The sequence below is a fragment of the Pecten maximus genome, chromosome 4, assembly GCF_902652985.1.
Source record: "Pecten maximus chromosome 4, xPecMax1.1, whole genome shotgun sequence".
Lineage (NCBI taxonomy): Eukaryota > Metazoa > Mollusca > Bivalvia > Pectinida > Pectinidae > Pecten > Pecten maximus.
The window spans coordinates 33,306,480-33,325,817 of NC_047018.1; the positions used below are offsets into that span (position 1 = coordinate 33,306,480).

At 35.3% G+C, this 19,338-nt stretch overlaps 1 protein-coding gene across 2 annotated transcripts in view; it reads left to right on the plus strand.

Moving 5' to 3' along the window:
- Window positions 1-18,777, plus strand: part of LOC117325885 (tetraspanin-18-like) — a 56,572-nt gene extending 37,795 nt beyond the window's left edge. For both annotated transcript variants that reach the window (XM_033882388.1, XM_033882389.1), the window contains 7 exons: window positions 2,725-2,925; window positions 3,736-3,810; window positions 5,303-5,422; window positions 6,958-7,057; window positions 9,225-9,373; window positions 11,283-11,366; window positions 12,196-18,777. In XM_033882388.1, the coding sequence (XP_033738279.1) occupies window positions 2,725-2,925; window positions 3,736-3,810; window positions 5,303-5,422; window positions 6,958-7,057; window positions 9,225-9,373; window positions 11,283-11,366; window positions 12,196-12,285 (819 nt within the window). In that variant the 3' untranslated portion in view covers window positions 12,286-18,777. The remainder of the gene's footprint in view (window positions 1-2,724; window positions 2,926-3,735; window positions 3,811-5,302; window positions 5,423-6,957; window positions 7,058-9,224; window positions 9,374-11,282; window positions 11,367-12,195) is intronic.
- Window positions 18,778-19,338: the final 561 nt, after the last annotated feature.

A 19,338-nucleotide genomic window follows, 5' to 3' on the forward strand; every position in this document is an offset into this window, starting at 1 on the left:
AATGTCATCCTTGTCAAATCAACCCGAAACGATTCGCACGTGATTTGTTTGTAGATCAATATCATAACTTATAAACCCATATGTTTCTCTCAAAGACAATATTCTGTTATATAGCCGATAAGACATAATCATGGGATGGGTAATACATTATTCCATTGTCATGCTGTATTGTCTGAAAACAATCTCATAGTTTAACGATATTGAGCATTGAAATAATTTCATTCCAATGGTTTTTAATATATGGTCTTAAGATAATGCCGTTGTCTTTGAAATAATCATGAACTATCTGAAAGTAAAAGGAATTTCTGATAAATGCATCACCTTAATGAATAGCTGATTAAGTGAAATAGAGAACATATTCTGAACAGCCGGATCTAGTGTTGGCATTATCCGCATGCCTCATGAACAGTCCTGCTGGCCTGTTAAGTTAATGTACTGAGTTTGTCAATTCAAAGATCTCCGCCAACCATCGTTTTGTAAGATATGATAAAATGTATGTATGCCTTGTTTACTATTTGAAGATAAAAGTACAGCCAGTATAGAAGAGACCTCGGGAAATTGTTGTCGATAGTTCTGGCCAGGTCCGAATCTCTTGTTAAAGGTGTTCCGTCGTGTTTTATTCCAATTTAAACGTATCGGAGATACAATTAAATTGACTGAAAATACAATTCTTTCAGAGCGTGCAAATCGGTTTTTTGGTGAATACACGTTACCCGGGTTTCTTTTCTAAATTAAGTCTGATTTTCCTGTAAAATTGGTCAAACCGATCGAAACACGTACACGAAAGACAACTTGAGAATAATTGCATGTATTCATGCGGAACTATTGCAGTGTTCTCTCGGTGCTGCTCGGAGGATGACGAATCTGTAGATTGTTTTAATCACTATATTTCCTCGGACGCACCGAGCAAGTTGTCACTGCCATTAGGTGTAAGACGACTCTTTGTCGATGATGGATCTGCTAGACTAACGAGAAGAACGCGACGCCATGATCGAACACGTGATCATAGTCTTTCTAATCAACAACGCGGTAACGGATCCGGATATTGCCCCCGCCCAACATACACCGATCGCGGATTGAGCTTACGCAGTTTTCCTGTCTCTCAAATGCTTGATGACCGAGGACGTCTGTGATTTGACGGGGCGACACACAAATTGATCATGACACTTTACATATGTTTCCCTTTGAATTTGCAGCAATATTCTTGAAACAGGAAACAATTATTTTGGCAAGACATGTCAACTAAATGACCCGTCTTCTGAAAATTGTGTGTCTAGTGTGACAAATGACTGAACATATTTGACATACAAAACATACTTATTTTTCACTTTTGACATAGCGTCTGTTAAGATATGGAGATACATCGGTTGTCACGTACCGGAAGTTTTACTTCATGAGGCAAGGATGATTTTGACAAACGTCGAATCTACACGCCACTAAGTAAGAAGGTTTTGTGAAAACAATTTCGAAATGTTAATATCAGTTCATCGCTACCGACAGACTACTGGGCGTATCATGTGTATGAGCAGGAGATACAGTCATGAGGTGCCAGCGTGTGAATGGTCCTATATTGTCCAACGTAAGTCTCAAGTACTTATCTATTATTCATGGCAAACGAAACGAGACATTTTCTTGTAGGGGTACTGTCAAAATTACCGGCGGCTTCAATTTCTCCGGGGAACTAAAATTAGATTCCTCCTCGTGTCGGACTGTATAGTATTTTTATTTATAGTGACATTTGAATTTATGTTTTAACTGCCAATTGTCTTACAATCTGTGAAGAGTGAGATTGGCGCTCGCTACTTAATCAGTGTTTAACGAACGACACAAGGGGAGGTCGCTAATTTAGTACAACACGCGAGGTCTGCTCTGTTTGTATGGATATAAATGTGGACTGTGCTGCCATGCGCCCTATAAGTCAGGGCCTAGAGTCCTGTCCGTGACCAAACGGCTTCACTCCTAATTATCGGACAATTCGAGTTCCCCCTCAGTTCATGCTGAAACATCATTACACCGGTGATAAAAAGTGTTGAAAATCTGTCTGTAGATATTTCATCGGCTATCATAAAATTAATCTAAATAAAAGATTTTGTTTCGTTTAAAAACGTCCCTCGTTTAAAAACGAAATGAAAGAAATAGCATAAAGGTACCGTCAAGTTAAATGGTATTGTTTAATGTACGCATTGTGATTATTATGGAATATTCATAGTCATTTTATATGAAAGTTTCTTTTAAAAGACAACGTACTTTTATCATCGCAAACCAACAATTTTGCCGACGTTGCTGTCCAGGTATCACAATTACATAGAATTAAAACTGGGACAAATATAATGACAAGGGAAGTAACTGTCAAGAGACAAATCTAATTGCACAGAATTAAAACTGGGACAAATAGAATGACAAGGGAAGTAACTGTCAAGAGACAGACTCTATTGCTCGATCTTTTATACATTCATTTTCCAGACATGTATTAGTCAACAGTGTGCATTGTCCGTTGAAAGCACCAAAGACACCTAGACCATTGTGTATAATCTGGTTCACTATTTCTTTTTAACGATAAGCGTCGGTATGGAACAGTTGTTTCCTTGTGCCATACCTTTTTAACATCTTAACAAGGATACATAGATTCCACCTGCAGCCTTCCCTGGTTCTACAAGTACCGTCTGAAAACTAATTAAAATACAATAACTATAAAGTAACTCGTGAATAATTTATATTTTATAGGTTCTAGGATCCGGTGTTTTAGCTGTCGGAGTATGGCTGCTTGTGAAAGACTACAACTCTCGCGAGATTTCTGCGATTGTGGGATCTCGTCTTTTCGAATATTTAACGTATGGTCTGACGGCAGGTGGTGGTGCCGTCGCCATTCTTGCCTTTTGTGGTTGCTGCGGGACCATGCGTCAGGACAAATTTGTCCTTGGATTTGTAAGCATATTTTCATACATATCTGTAAATATATACTGACGTTTTTGAAAAGTGATATTTAACAGGTTATTTAAAAGATCTTCTTTATCTTTGGTAGTTTGAACTACAAAATTCTTATTAATTTTGCAGATTTTAGTGGATCAAACGATCTTTTCTCAAAACAATATAGTGAATTGTTCATAAAAAGAATAATCTGAATTAAATAATTTATTAATTGTTTTTACAAGTCTACCATAAGAACCATAATTATATAACAATAGTTGATTTATACTACTTACTGTCCAAACTGTAAACGATGATTACTAATTTAGGTATTTCAACTTATCACCACTATTTTACAACATGTACACAGTATAGTAGTTGCATCAATATATGACATTGTTATCAAAATATTCTCATCAATAAATGGTGTCACAAAACAAGATTGTTATCATTTACACGATATTTTGGATTTATGGTCGTAAGCCAGGTTTCATTTTGCTGGTCTAAAATCATCGTAAGCGACTTTACAACAATCCCATATCATTATACTGTGCTTCAGCAGATGAAAAGTAATTCCATGTTACAGATTTTGTTTGTGCAAATCATACATCCATTTCCTTATACTTTGGACTAGCAAAAGGGATGTAACCTTCGTGAAATATTGTTTACAAAACAAACCATTTCAGTAAAAAAAACTAAAGTAAATTGAAATAAACAAACAATAATCACATCTCATATATTCCTTTACTTGTGAAATCTTTTGGAAAAGAGATGCATGTTATAAAGGTACCTAACAGCCTTAAGGGAAAATTGTTTTTCTTGTTTCAGTATGGTACCGTTCTAACTCTTGTGATATTGATGCTGTTTGCCGGATTCGCGCTCGGGATCACGTTCAGATCGGAGGTAATTGCTTGCTAATTGTTATTGCCTAGGTAATAAACATTATGTTAATTTCGGGTGGTAATAGCTATGATTGTGGCCCTGATTGAGTGTGTGCGAGGTTCTATGAGCTTGACAAGTACTGCAATCGATGGAGAGATTTACATGTAATTGTAGGCGTCGGCTTGGAAATTACGGCGAATTGTTGCAGACATTATTGGATACAATGTACGTACAAAAATACATAAATGATAATTCAACATTTGTATATTGGCAGATTGTATATCCGATTGTAAACTGAGGCTACTGGTCGGCATGTTACAATGCAATACGATTAGTTTCTTTTGACGGGTAATAAAAATAATAACGGCGTCCCGAAATAAGCCTGGCCATGTCTCTAGAATGTGAAAATTATAAATCAAGCTGACCTTTATGATTTTATTCTCTTGGGTATGTCTGTTTCAAACTTGGAGTTGATCAAACTTAGCGGATTGAGGCCAGTCTATAGCTACCCAAAACTTCTATTACGTACTTCCTCAACAATAATGTCCTATTCTGATAAAGTCGATGACAAATCTTGACTGACACGGTATATCTTCATATCTCGTATGTTTATTCCTGTTGTAGTCATATTATTTGGAACATTTTTTTATTATTGCATATTGAAATCCATATATATATCTTATCTGTGCAGTGTAAAATGTGAACAGCATGAATGGGGTCAGTCTGTCTACATCCTTCCTAGACTTCCAGGGCTCCGAGATAATTTTATTCTGTTTTCATTTGTTGATACAATCAGAAAGTTTCCTAGAAATCAACCGAGAAGTAATGAAACAGCACGGTGAAAATGCAACAATATTTGATATCGTCCAAAAAAGTTTGGTTTTTTTAAATTGAACACTAGATTGCATCAGGGAACAAGGGTACTGACAGTACCGTCAAAGTGCAACAGAAAATAATTAGGTTGCTTTCAATTTGATTAAGCACGACCCAAAATGTATTCATTGTAACAATCCTTACCTTTATGCAATAGCAAGTGAAGAAAACGGCCCGGTGTGTTTGTATGACGGGTTGGTATGGGTAACCACGCTACGTTGTAGAATTTCGTAGATCACTTATACATAATTCGACTTGGGTCTTTACGCATATACATTTGGTATAATGAAAACAGTTGCGGAACGGACTTGGGATATTGGCAGCATATTGTCAATAAGGTTTCAATTGAGCCTTCAATAATCTTCACTGCATCAAACTCATACTTTAGCTGGTCCAATCAACCTTGTGTGCTGTCGTACGCCAGCGAACTTATTTCAAGACAAACGCTGCGTACATCACTGTGCGCATCAGACTTCCTGTGGGCTTTACCACTCCTTCAATGACTCCATTGTGCGGCCGACGGGCGTGCTGTATTCATGTACGAATTTAATTAGAAGCACATAGCCGACTTTTAATCTTAGACCTCTTTCACGCAATAAATTAATTCGTACATTTCCTTTTTATTTGTTATTTTTTTCAGTTAAAAGAAGATCTTACTGAACATTTTAAGTCATCGATTATCAAACACTATGGAGTTGACGTGGAACGAAATTCCTTCAACCGATTGGTAACAGACGCTTGGGACGCCATGCAGAGAACGGTAAGATTAAATTAATTACTGAAACAGTCGTTCAATCTAGATTGGAAAATATTATTTCCGGGTCATTAAATAATAACTTGAATTGAGTACACGTAATTGAAACATAATCACATTCGTTACAATAACGTAACATATCTATTTATTTGAGAGCTTGGTTGGTTGTTGTTGCTTGGGGTTTAGGGTGGGGCGAGGAGATACAGCAGCCTCAGGTGAATAAGGTCAAGTTTTGTGGTTTAATAAATACAATCACTAACTGGGGTAAATTGAATTTCTCATAGAGCTGAGGTCACGAATCATCTTGTACTTTCTGACTTGTGTCGTTGGGAACGACACTTATCATGAATCGCAATGGATAGTATATAACGAATCTCCCTCGATGAAGAAGCTACCAGTCGCTGCATGCAAACCCTGCAGGCTCAAAATAACCCTAGCTGTGTAATGATTTACGAGGTGCAATATCATTTGAAAAAACACAATGTACAGTATACGGCAGTATTTACAATATTTACAATTATGTCAAACAGTCTTTGGTTATTTTGGTGTGAACAGTTGTGATTTTCGCGGAAATGGAGACATCTAGACTCCTAAAAGGAGAGGTGTCTTCAGTAAGTCAGCATTGACTATTTTACCTCATAGTCGATCTATAAGGAATAGCCTCCAATCTGAGAGGCACAGATCGAGTATCTGGAAGGTCGTAACACTAATCCCATTGCTGGAAACCAATTGTATTAATTAAGTAATGGGAACCAGATTACAAAAAGGTTTGCTAGGAAAAGGTAATGTAAAAAGGGTATCGTCTTTGGGATATGGTGGCCTGCTACGTAATACAATCTACTTATTGAATTTAAAGTTTAATGTCTTGCAATTTGTTCGTATTCTAGGGTCTTCTGTTTTATTTAACTTCAAGTGATTGGTTCTGGTTTTTTTTTTATCTTCCAGCCATTTCTTTATTCCCCTGGTACATCACTCAGATTTTATCTTTGTATTTTTTATGGTTAGGTTAGTTAGTCCCACTTGTGGGTAATAGTTATTTCACATTGAACAACAATCGAACATTCCAATACGTAATCAGACACAAAGTGACAATTTAACTGCTAATTTAGTAATACATTTCGTCAGGGAAAGCCCGGAAGTGTGAAGTTGAGAAATTCAAGGACCACGCCATTCTTGCCAGTACGAGTAACCCACAACATTCTAAGATACACGACTAAGCTTTCCTCAAAACTACATTTACCATACCAACACACACCTTTGTTGATGCCCTGTAATGTTAAGATACATCGACAGACTTTCCCCTCAGTACATGTCGTGCAACTTTCTCTCCAATCAGGAGCAACCTGACAAAATATACACGGGCCGGTAGTAGACAGGCAAATATGGCTCTTGCATTTGTTGAATACATGAATTAGAAAACTATACAATTGTCTTTTACTAGATCTTCAATACTTTTCCACACAGCTCTTGCTTCTACAATCAGTTTTATTTTGAGAAAGAAGTGATCGGCCATGTGATTTAACTTTTGTTTTGTCTTTTAGTTACAATGCTGTGGGGCTGTTGGGAACGAAGATTCACTCTTCAGCTGGGCTATATTCAAACTACACAGCGACTGGTACGCTGTGGAAATGCGAGACAAACGTAAGTATATATCGTTTTTTCTTTTCTAGTTAAAATTGCACAGGAATCCCCCCATGAAAATTTAGTGCTTGGTCTAATTAAAATGTTTCCGATTCCATATTGTGTGATGAAATTCCGGGCGCTGGGAGTTATCACGGTATGTATGTTGCAAAAGTTGAAGCCCTGGTTTTTAGTTCAGTATAATGGTAAGCTCAGAAAAGGTAGCAAAGGTATTGTGTTAGTATGTTTTCGAAATTATTGACATAATCGCAATAAGATGAGACACAAAAGAAACCTCACTTTTTTGTTACTTAGATATTGAAGTTGTAAAATGTGCTTTAACGATTTGTAAATCAACCCTTTACCTAGACTTTGATCTTGACTTGTTTAAGAAATTCATTTTCTGTAAATCACTCAATTACCTTACCTTTACGACTTCCTGGTTATGCTTCATATGGTTTTTGGTCGCAAACATTTTCATTCGCTAAAATAAGACAGAAATTAATTAATTAATACAATGTAGGCTACAGAAGCCTATACGTGCCATGTCATAAAAGTTAACTCGCTATAACAAGATAAAAACCAAAATTAACATGACTCGTTTAAACTGCTGTATAGATTTGAATAAAAACTAGGAAGAAGTTTGGACAAAAACGTGCACTCTAATAAAAACTAATTCGATTTTATATACAATGTAAATGTATATCCTGTAAGTACAGTGAAACATTTGGCTACATTTTGTAATAGGATAGTTCATGATTATACCGACAGGTGGTAGGTACTTGCTAGATGATAAACTCAATTGATCATATCGGAAGAGAACACCAGACCTGCGTATATATAGTGATGAAAGGCACTACATGAAGTCAAACTCCGCTAATGTAGTGTGGTCGATGTTTTCTTTAAATAATGCATCGCATTGTCTTATCATGGAAAATCCAGATTCCATGCTCGTGTGTACTGTTATTACTGAAAACCTTTATTTCTAAGGTTGAGCCAGGGAACTCGACCAACAGTATGGCCATGTATAATTGATATGGGGCTATGAGGATAGGGAGGCTTCTCGAGAACCTGGCTTTCTGCTGACTTTTTTGGTGTTAATTGATTCCGCCCCTATGTAAGGGTACGACACCGCAATACGACTTGTAGCTCCTTTGATTATATCCAATTCCTTAATCTGAAATTGATCTCAAAAGAACATGCGGGTAACTTAGATCTAGGAAATGAAGACAGAAATAGACATTTACAACACCTTTGGTTATTGTAGAGTGGATCCCCCAATCGTCCTGGGAATAAAATCAATACATATTCCCACAGTACCTTACAATAATTGTTCAGTTTCGATGTATTCCGCAATAAAAAAAACGCCTGTTGATGAATTCGTGTAAACTTAGGTCCACTATAGACTAACTTGTAAGTATTATTTTTCTCGGAGAACATGAATAAAATGTCGCCATCTTGATAACACGTGTGAACAGTATAATGGCGAGTCCATTAGAAGCTGCCATGCCCCATCAGCACCAAAGGTCGGTGAATATGTGTTCTGCCAATAGCCATGGGGAAAAGATGTTTATATTTATTGACAGCACAATAATATCATTATATACAGATATCTTACCGTCGTGTTCCGAACATTGACTATATCAACAATAACACGTATGATATCAAGGATTGTACAAAAGATACACAAGACAAGATGCACATTTAAATGTAAATTTGACACAGGACATAACACATGATTAATCGAACTGCATCATACAGCTGCTTAGCGTCTTCTTGGACAAGTAAGTGATGCAAGGGACCAAAAGTTTGAAAGGGAGGTTCGGAAAATCAGAACTGATGCAAGCGGATCTCAAAATATAGAATGGGGTCAATTAACCCAACATTTTAAGATTGATACTGTATCACATGACATGTTCGTGGTGTAAAACATGGTAAACGTGGTTTTCGTGGTTGGTAAGGAACCTCTAAAATAATACAACTAATTGAATTAAAGTACTTCCCTATACTTGAAATACTTGAGTGTTGGGTTACATTACCAGAACATGCCAATGATCTGATGATAGCATGATATGATAGCATACTCCCCTCCCTGCAATAACAGTGATATCTCCGATAACATGCACCCTGTTCTCGCCAAATGCTTTCTCTGATAACAGCTGATAACACGTGTGTGTTTTATCCACAGAAAACAGACCGTACGTCCCGGAAAGCTGTTGTGTGATTGGCATGTCAAAGTTGGACTGCCAGGGACTGGGGAAGATAAGGAGAGGGTTTCCCGTAAAAGGGCCGGGACAGAGCTACGTCGAGGAGGCTAACGATGCCCTTTTGAAAAAGGTGACTTTTTATCCAATTACAAACAGCGTTATAAGTATACATGTGACTACTTCCTGTTTACAAATTATATAGATCTGATGCTTCATTTTTTTTTGTCTTCTTAATATCTAAGGTAATATTGATAAGTACTTCCTGTTCAACAAATTAAGTTGAGAAGGAAACCCGTCGATGTTTTGTTATTATCTGTAGTGGGGATAAGGAAGAGCAATGGTATTCACTTAAAACTATTTAACGGTCATCAGTTTGTATTCACTGTCAAAATGCAATCGAGATGACAAATCAATTGCATGGTGTCCGTTACCTGCAGTCATCTGATTACAATCCAGAATTTCAAAGAGTCATGGGAGGCCACAGGACTAAATGCAAACTGGATAGACAAGATACAGTGGTTTAATAAAGCCATGCGTAGGCTGTACCAGCTACATAAGTTTTTTAAAATGAAGGTGAACAGGAGACCCGAACACCTCATTAACGTATTATAGTGTAATATTTCAGTATGCTATCGAAAGTCCATAGCCTTTGTTCATGATAGGTCATAGAATGTCGGGTTATATTTGTAGTCTCTGATACACGTGGGATGCGGGGGCTTTATACCATCGAGAAGCGTTACATAACCCGTCCAAGCGAAATTCTGTTGAAAGATGAAAGCAGATAAAATTTCAAAATGATAACTGATATTTGTAATAATCCGTGAATATGTCAAACGTCAATTGACTTCCATTCTCTTTTGTGTTGATAAGTAAAGATAGACAATGACAGTAAGTTCTGGGTCGCGTCACTGACGTCATTAGATAGGACGGGTTTGCTGATATAAATGCCATTTGGAGATGACCCCCAACACGGAAGGTCAAACCCACACAGTGTTCCAGCCATTCTATGGAATCTTGTCTATCTCAAATGACGTCTGTGATGATAATTAATTATCTTTGAGGAAATAAGAGAGAAAGTACAATACATGTACAAGAAAATCTGCTTTCAAAAGTACGGAAGCATTGATTAGGTGCCGACGGCATTGCAGACACGAGCGTTTATTTATATGTAGCGTTTGAGAGATAGTCGTGTCGACATGGCTCGTACCAGTAACGATAGAGAGGACCAATGTTCCTTTGCACAATACCAGCAAACGTGTCTCGACATTTATATTACAAATTAAAGGGAAAATAAGTCACGATCACATCTCTTTCCATTTAAATATTAGTACGGAGCTATTTTTGTGTCGATAATGGAGTTTTTGTTAAGAAGCATACGCCATTGATCGATCGATAGCAGTTGGATAGAAAGTATGGTCAGCACACGGACTGTATGTTTCCCTACGGAGATGACCAACTCCCCCAAAGCGGCCATTTTCTGTAGCTACAAAACAACAATATAATCCTAGTCAATAACTGGTATTTAACATTGAAAAAAAGGCTCGTGCCAATGTCGATTATTCCAACAGGTTCAGGAGATATGTAGTCTATATTATCAAATGATCGTCCAGTGCATGCGCTAAAGTGTATCTACCAGAAGGAAGAGAACACTCAAAACTCATTTACTGCACATCTTTCTGCCCTGACGATATTATATATCTTACTGTTAATCGTGTAGTTTTGCTGTCACTTATTTTCGCGGTTCTATCTAACTGAAACACATCTTTTTGGAATCATTAATTTTCGCGGTTTTGGTGTCTCTACTTCTTTGCGTTTTTTCTTACTATTAATAACATTTTCCTGTCATTATTTACGGTTGTTCTCCAAACAATTATTTGAATTCGATAGGGGAACGATATCATATATCGCATTTTAATGATTTGATGATTATCAGAATGTTGCAGTTTCAGAATGTTCAAAGACCAATAAATAACGAATAAATAACTATATTTAAATATTTCATGAAAATAGAATAAAAAATGCTGTTTTGTTTGTTTCAGGGTTGTTATGACCGAGCTCTAGATTACATAGAAAACAATAGTATGTACATTACGATAGTTGCTGGTGCTGTTCCGCTTTTACTGGTAAGTCACTTACGTAAACGGTTCTAGTTACTCCACTACCTAACTTACTCCTACTAATGTACATGACTGTACGTACTTTAGTATTCTATGTTTCCTCTAAACACTTAATTTAATTATGTATTACATCTGAATGCGTTGTTTTTAACAATTAATTCAATTATGTATTACATCTCAATGCGTTGCTTATAACACCTTATTTAATGATGTATTACATCTGAATGCGTTGTTTATATCACCTACTTTTATTATGTAGTATATCTGAATGCGTTGTTTATAACACATGATTAAATTATGTATTACATCTTAATGCGTTGTTTATAACACCTTATTTAAACATGTATTACATCTGAATGCGTTGTTTTTAACAATTAATTCAATTATGATGTATTACATCTGAATGCGTTGTTTAAAACAACTGATTTTATTATGTATTACATCTGAATGCGTTGTTTATAACACCTAATGTTATTATGTATTATATCTGAATACGTTGTTTATAACACCTGATTTAATTATGTATTATATCTGAATACGTTGTTTATAACAACTGATTTAATTATGTATTATATCTGAATACGTTGTTTATAACACATGATTTAATTATTTATTACATCTGAATACGTTGTTTATGACACATGATTTAATCATTTATTACATCTGAATACGTTGTTTATAACAACTGATTTAATTATGTATTATATCTGAATACGTTGTTTATAACACCTGATTTAATTATGTATTACATCTGAATACGTTGTTTATAACAACTGATTTAATTATGTATTATATCTGAATACGTTGTTTATAACAACTGACTTCTTTGTTCCAGATTGTTGGAATGATAATATCATTCTATCTCTGCTGTAAAGTAAAAAACGAGGACGACGATTTCGACGATGGAGATGAAGTGGAGGTATAACCTGTGTCGATGACAGCATAAAGGTGTTTAAGAAAGAAAAGAAACACATTCCGTCCGTCGGTGTTTATATACCGCTCCGTATGGGGAGCAATGTGGTTGTGTACCTAACCTAATTATCTGCCTGTACTTCCGGTACACGGAGGTCAAGGTCAAAGATGATGCCATTCGACAAGTGGATTTAAGAATGACTACTTTGTTGTCAAAATGACTTCTGGTTTGCTGTCGATAGCCACTTAGTGGGGAACATTTCATTGAAGATCACCTTACAAGTCGGCTACCAAAAGTCATCTCAGTGCTGTGTGTCTTCCATGTTCAAAATAATTTAGGCTTATAGTTATTTCCTCACCAAAGTGGAATCATCTCACTTGACGAAAGTCGAAATGCAAACGGGACCAGAGAGTTTAATTGCATACAATGCACATTCGTTAGCTAAACATTCCTTAGATTCCTTCGAACTCGTTCAAGCTATGCATTCTTAAGATAGCAAATGTGAGGGAAAAGATTGCGAGCACGAGCAAATGAGGACCGATGCTCAGACAATGTTGCTGAAAATTGCTATCAATTGTGCCTCACTACTTGGACAGGTGTGTCACATGGACAGGTTTAAAACAATGCCTACCTGTCTACTGTTGATATCACTATATCATCTATACACCACATCATCATGTCACTTCATCAGGTCAGATTGTCGGGTGAAAAAGAGAAACTGTTGGGAGCTACTGTAATTTCCGTCACACATTTTATTTACAAACATATAAAAAATGGGGAAAATGTGGATGTATACCTAAACGTGTGATATGAAAAACTCCATAACACTTTGGCTAAAGTCAACAACTACGCAATCCAATCTGTTGAATTATAGTCAAACATCGTCAATGTACATGAAAACGACAGTCAACATATTTGCATGCGCATTTCATCATTCATTGAAGATATTCTATCACGTGGAAGTTACCTAGCAACAAACTATTGGAATCTTGCAATCCGGAGACCACAGTTATTCATCAGGAATGAAAATCCTCGCTATCATGTTGACTATGAATATACTATTCAAGGATACTCCACCCATTAATGAAATGGAAAACACTGATTATCATCCCTTTTACGAAGTTTAATTAAACGTTTGTGGTAAGTTTTTAAGGAATTTGTTTGGATTAAATGCCATGGAAACTCGACACTGTTGATACGCGTAGAAACGCAAAGCAGTTATAATGCAATGGATGCAGGATCGCTTAGTGGAGGAGTCATGCAACCACATATACAATATGTACATTTTATTACTAACTAAACTCATGACTGTATATAATGATTTATTTTTACTTTGATGAATTATATCATTTCCAACACTACCCGGTATCGGAGACATATTTTAAAAGGGGAGGGAATCCATGTATTTTAACTGTGGCTGTTCTTATTACTGTGATAAATTGGATATTTTATAATAATAATAATCTTAATACTTGGTAGTAATTAGTTTTTATGTTAAATACACTCATTGTCGTTAACAAATTGGGTGAAACCAAATTTGTTCTAGGAAGTTATGAGTGATGAACATTTACACGTTTAATACACTAAACGACCTCTTTTTCATTTTATAAAGATACATCTGAATGCATAATAAGCATGTTATTCATTGTTTGGTGAATTAGTTTATTTTGTCATTTCTCGCTGTTATTCGATATCTTTTTTTCTCTAAATAATTTCATGAGTAACAATCGCGGTACATTTCATTTAAGAAGCGTATGCGATGAGAGTGTACAATTTCACCATTTTCGGTTTGCATTTTGAGGTACTGGAAAGCCTAGGATCTAACCTGGAGATCACCGTTGATTCGAATCTGGTATCCAACTTTCGTACTCTCACGCACGTAAACAAGTTTATATATTTTCAGTATTATTTTGAAGGGGATATTATGTATATCTTTGATAGTTTTACACACATCTACGATATCATGTTAAAATAAATATGTAATTCACTTATATACTTTATATGATAGTATTGCTCCACACACCTTCTCGTGCCAGATAAACACAAATTTACAGACACAGAATATCTTTTATTCAACAGGATAACGAATAAAAATAGCGATATAAAATATTCAGCGTATTTTCTACCATATGTCATGAAATTTAAATTTAAATGAAATCTTCTGAGAGAAAGCACAACATGGGAATACTTATAAACTTGTGAGAAGAAACAGAATTTAAAAAAAAAGTATGTTTTATATGAAAAGTCAATATTACGTTGACGGCTAGCACTACACCTCTATATGTATCATCGCGCTACACAAGTCCCAAATGGCCTTCAACATAGATAAGACCATATATGGAAATTGTCTTGGTCATAGATAGAGAAGAGTTGTCTTTGAAGATAGTATCAATTATTGACTAAAACTGAAAGTATACATTGTTACTTACGTTATTTTCCCATGCACACTAGTTTTACAATTGTCATCCATCTATTTAACTTGATAGAAAGTTCTAGTCTAATTTTAATTCTCCCACTAGTCTGCCGTCCCAGCGGCTAATCTAAGGGGCCTTGAGTGTATTATGCTCTTCCGTATAGCGGTAGTTCACTCAGACCAACGTTTTTTTTTAATTTTCAGTTTTACAATTAAAAATCAGGAATATGTATTTTATTTATGTCCCAAAAAACATGATTTTTTTTTGTAATACACGTGTGTGTGCACTTTGTCAAAATATCAAAGACAAGTGTTGATGCCAAATGAAATGAAGACTGAAAACAAACGTTATTTTCCCTCATTTTAACTTCCTGAGTCGATGGAGGAATGAACAACTAAAACATGAAACGTTGGTCTTATTTACACACGCAATCAAATTTTATACCTGTCTCATATTATCTCTACCACAGCAATTAAAACATTTTATTATTTTTTTTATCATTTCTAATTTGCTTTGTTTAAGTTTCAGCATTATCGTTATTATTTTTTTTTTACACGCAAATGTACAATCGAACTTTGTTTAGAGGATTTTTATTAATACTCATGTGTATGTATGTCGAAGTCATGTCTTGGTGTATTAGTATATGTATTAACTTTTTTACGTGCACTCTTATTCACTTCGTTTCCTCAACATGATATCGTTCACATAACGGAAATTTACTCATACAGTTTTCAGAAAGACTTACAGTTCGACATAGCGAAAGCTGACTATACTAATACTGTTCGGCTCGTAGAAGACTGGCTGTATATATGTTGATACCAAGGTAATGTTACAATAATGGTTCGACATAGCGTATTTATGCTAATACTCGATGATATGACTTTTCGACATAGCGAAGACTGACTATTTATGATAATACTCGACGGTATAACTTTTCGACATAGCGAAGGCTGACTGCTTATGATAATACTCGACGGTATAACTTTTCGACATAGTGAAGGCTGTAATAATGTAAATGTAATGCTAGAATTCGACATAACGAAGACTTTAAGGTTGACTGTATTTAATACATTGTTCCATTTACTTCCTTGACAGGAATGTCCGAGATAGCGCAGTCTGACAGCAGATTTCTTCTTTGATATAGAAATATTGTTCAACAGATCGAAAGATGGAAGTATGCCAACTCCGTATAAGATTTGCTGTTTGACATATTGGAGGCCGCTCGTAAATTTCTTTCCTGATGAAATTTATAACTTGAAACAACTTTAAAGTTCGCCAAATTATTCTTTATTGAATTTTGAAACAAAGCACGTGTTCAATTTCTTCATGGGAAAATTAAACAATTCTTAACAACATTGTATAAAAAATCACTAGACAAACGGTGAGGAATCTACCCGCTTCCACGCACGAGCAATCATGCTACGTCTGCACTACGAACTCGCGCAGCAACCTGCACGTGCTCCCCGGTCAAGGTCATAGATTCTCTTTCACCGGAACGCCATCATGGCCACATGTAGGATTGTTTATCATGCAAAGCCTTCATTCTCGGATAACGATAATCTAATACGATTTTTGAAAGCTGACAATGGTTCAAAGGTGTCAGATATCAAACCGAGTCGAACATTTTTGTAGATGAGGAGAGATGAGTAGCGTACCAGCTACGTACATGAACTCGATAAATGCGGTCATTTTAACGGAATATTCGCTGCGATGAATTTTATTTGAGAAAAGATTTATATAAACTGTATAGAATGATTTCCATCAATTTGCCTTAGTTCGATTTTGTTTTAGCCATACTTCCTTCTAAATTAAACTGCAGATTGCTCGTAACATTTGTTACACGTGATCATCATAAATAGTTGCTGTATGGCATTACATACATAGTTGTATTATGTTTCTTTTACAAGCGCCAAACGCAATATTGTGTAACTATTGTGTACAGCTATAAACTCATATATTTTGCATATGACGTACAAAGTTGTGTTATCGGCATACAAATTTGTGTCATTGACATAAATTATGATATACAATATGTACAAAGTTAGTGACACGTGATCTACAAAGTTGTTTTAATGACACGTGACACAAAAACATGCTATGAACAAGATATACAAAACTGAAAGTTGGGTTAGTGTCATGTGACATACAAATTAGTATTACTGACATTAGATATACAAAGTTGTGTTATTGGCACGGGACTTACAACGTGTGTTATTGGCACGGGACATATAAAATGACGCTATTAGCAAGAGAAAAACACTTAAAGTTGTGTTATCGACACGTGACATATAAGTTGTGTCATTGATACGAGATACAAAGTTGTGCTGTTGGCATTAGACTTACATACAAAGTCGTGCTATCGACACGCCATGCATAGATGTGTTATTAGCACGTGATCTACAAAGTTGTGTTATCAGCACGTGATCTACAAAGTTGTGTTATCAGCACGTGACATACAAGGTGTGTTATTAGCACGTGACTTACAAAGTTGTGTTATTGGCATTAGACATACAAAGTGTGTTGTTAGCACGAGACGTACAAAGTTGTGTTATTGGCATTAGACATACCGGTACATACACAGTTGTTATTATTGACACGAGTTGTCAGTGACACGTGGCATACGAACTTGTGACCTACGCAATGGGATAAAGGACGCTTGGAATTAAAAACTACGCACTGTACATTTTTTTCGATTTTTAAAATCTACGCATATCTTTTATCAAATTGAGAAACTACTCAAGTAGATTTCAAAGTTGTGTTGAACGGCTTATACGTTTGCTGATAATTTCAATGTGACACTATACGTATATATGTTATGTATTATGATTATTATACGTAAATATAGAATGTTATAACTGGCTGTGTATCAATATTAGCAAATTAAATTACCACAGTGAAATTGTTGATGTGTTCTAATTTTAAAAACATTTGACATGAACTGTATCTAAATTTTAATGCGTTTTTTCATGTTTATTGATGTGTGTATGATGCATAAATGTGTTCAATTTGTATTTACAATCGATTTTTAAAACAGATTCACGTCATTAAAATATTTCATTTTATTCTGTTTTTAAATACGAAGTTCAATGGTTTTACTGAAATGATTACTATAAAAATTATATTTTGTTTTGAAGGGGAAGGTAAGCTTATTTTTATATACAATACTCACTAAATTCTGTCTATGACAAATTCATGTGCATTTAAACATACGATCCCGTTATTAATTAATATGATTTGATAAGATATATATAATAACTAGAAATGAATAAGAATTCGTGGAAATTACAAGTAGATATCATATTTTACCCCTTTCTTGGAGATTTCATGTAGATAAAATTGTATAAAAAGCGCTTGTTATTTACTACTTTGATATTGTACGTTCTTCTAAAGTGTTTGATAGTGTTTCTCGCAAGATAGAGTACAGATATAACGGTCAATTCAAGTTATTAATGAATTACAAATTGAGAGATTGGGATCAGAGGTTATGATCGGAAATGACGTGAATGCGTAATGAGAGGAACAAATGCAGACAAATGCCGCTTGTCTATAGAAAAGACAGACAGTAGCAAAATGAGAAAGAGTGAGTAAGGTTTGTAACGTAATTAAAGAACGATTCATCATAGAATGCTTGCACGTGAGAAAAGATCATTTACTGAGACTTAATCATGATGAGGATGCTGTTTTCCGATCTGCAGAAACTGAATTCTCCCGTGGGACCAATTAACGTCATGCGGTTACACATGCGCATTTGAACAATTCGTATCATTTATCGTTCCATTATCTTCTCATCATAAACACTAGATATAATGGTTTTTATATTATGGTCGTTCTTCTACAACTAATTCTGATTTTGACATTTTCCCGCATATGAGATTTTATACACTACTTGTTGCAATGTGTGAATATGTCATTTTTATATTGGGTTATTTAATATCTTTAAACAAAACATTTACTATCAGTTTCTATATGATATTTGTTATTGTGTCACTCGCACGATTATTATATATGATGATTAAATTTGTAAATATTGTAAAAAGTACATCAAATTAACTCAAATTATTTTATGTAATAAAACCAATATCTGGTATAAGCATTTCGTTTTGTTTTTATCTGGCAATAACACCTTACACCACTTATGCTAATTGATTGAATACATATTCTGTTACACCGCTGACGTAAACTGATTGAGTATACACGTTAATACGTTACAAAGACTGTTAGTCTACAAAACAACAAATAATACTAACATATTGACAAAACCATCAATTAATCTCAAAATCGATTAACAGATTTGCACGGAGACTCCTGAAAGCTCCGGAAGGTTAAGCGTCTTTTACTTCATCGACGACATCCGCCAATTCGTGTTAAGTTATAATCTCAAATGAGAGATCGGGTGGTGACAACGAAACCAATAGTTATGTCAACAAGTATCAAACACGACGGACTTAAAATCGGACAAGGTAATAGAATATTTCCAAAGTAGATGATGGTGCCTACCATCAAACGTTATATTATGGTCTTCATCAACCTGTATACCTACATTGACATAGCATATTTTATAGCCAAAAACAGAGGATTTGACACAAGCTGAAGTTACATCAAAATAGATATACATGTATATCGTACGTATTAAATAGGTATCATAAAAATG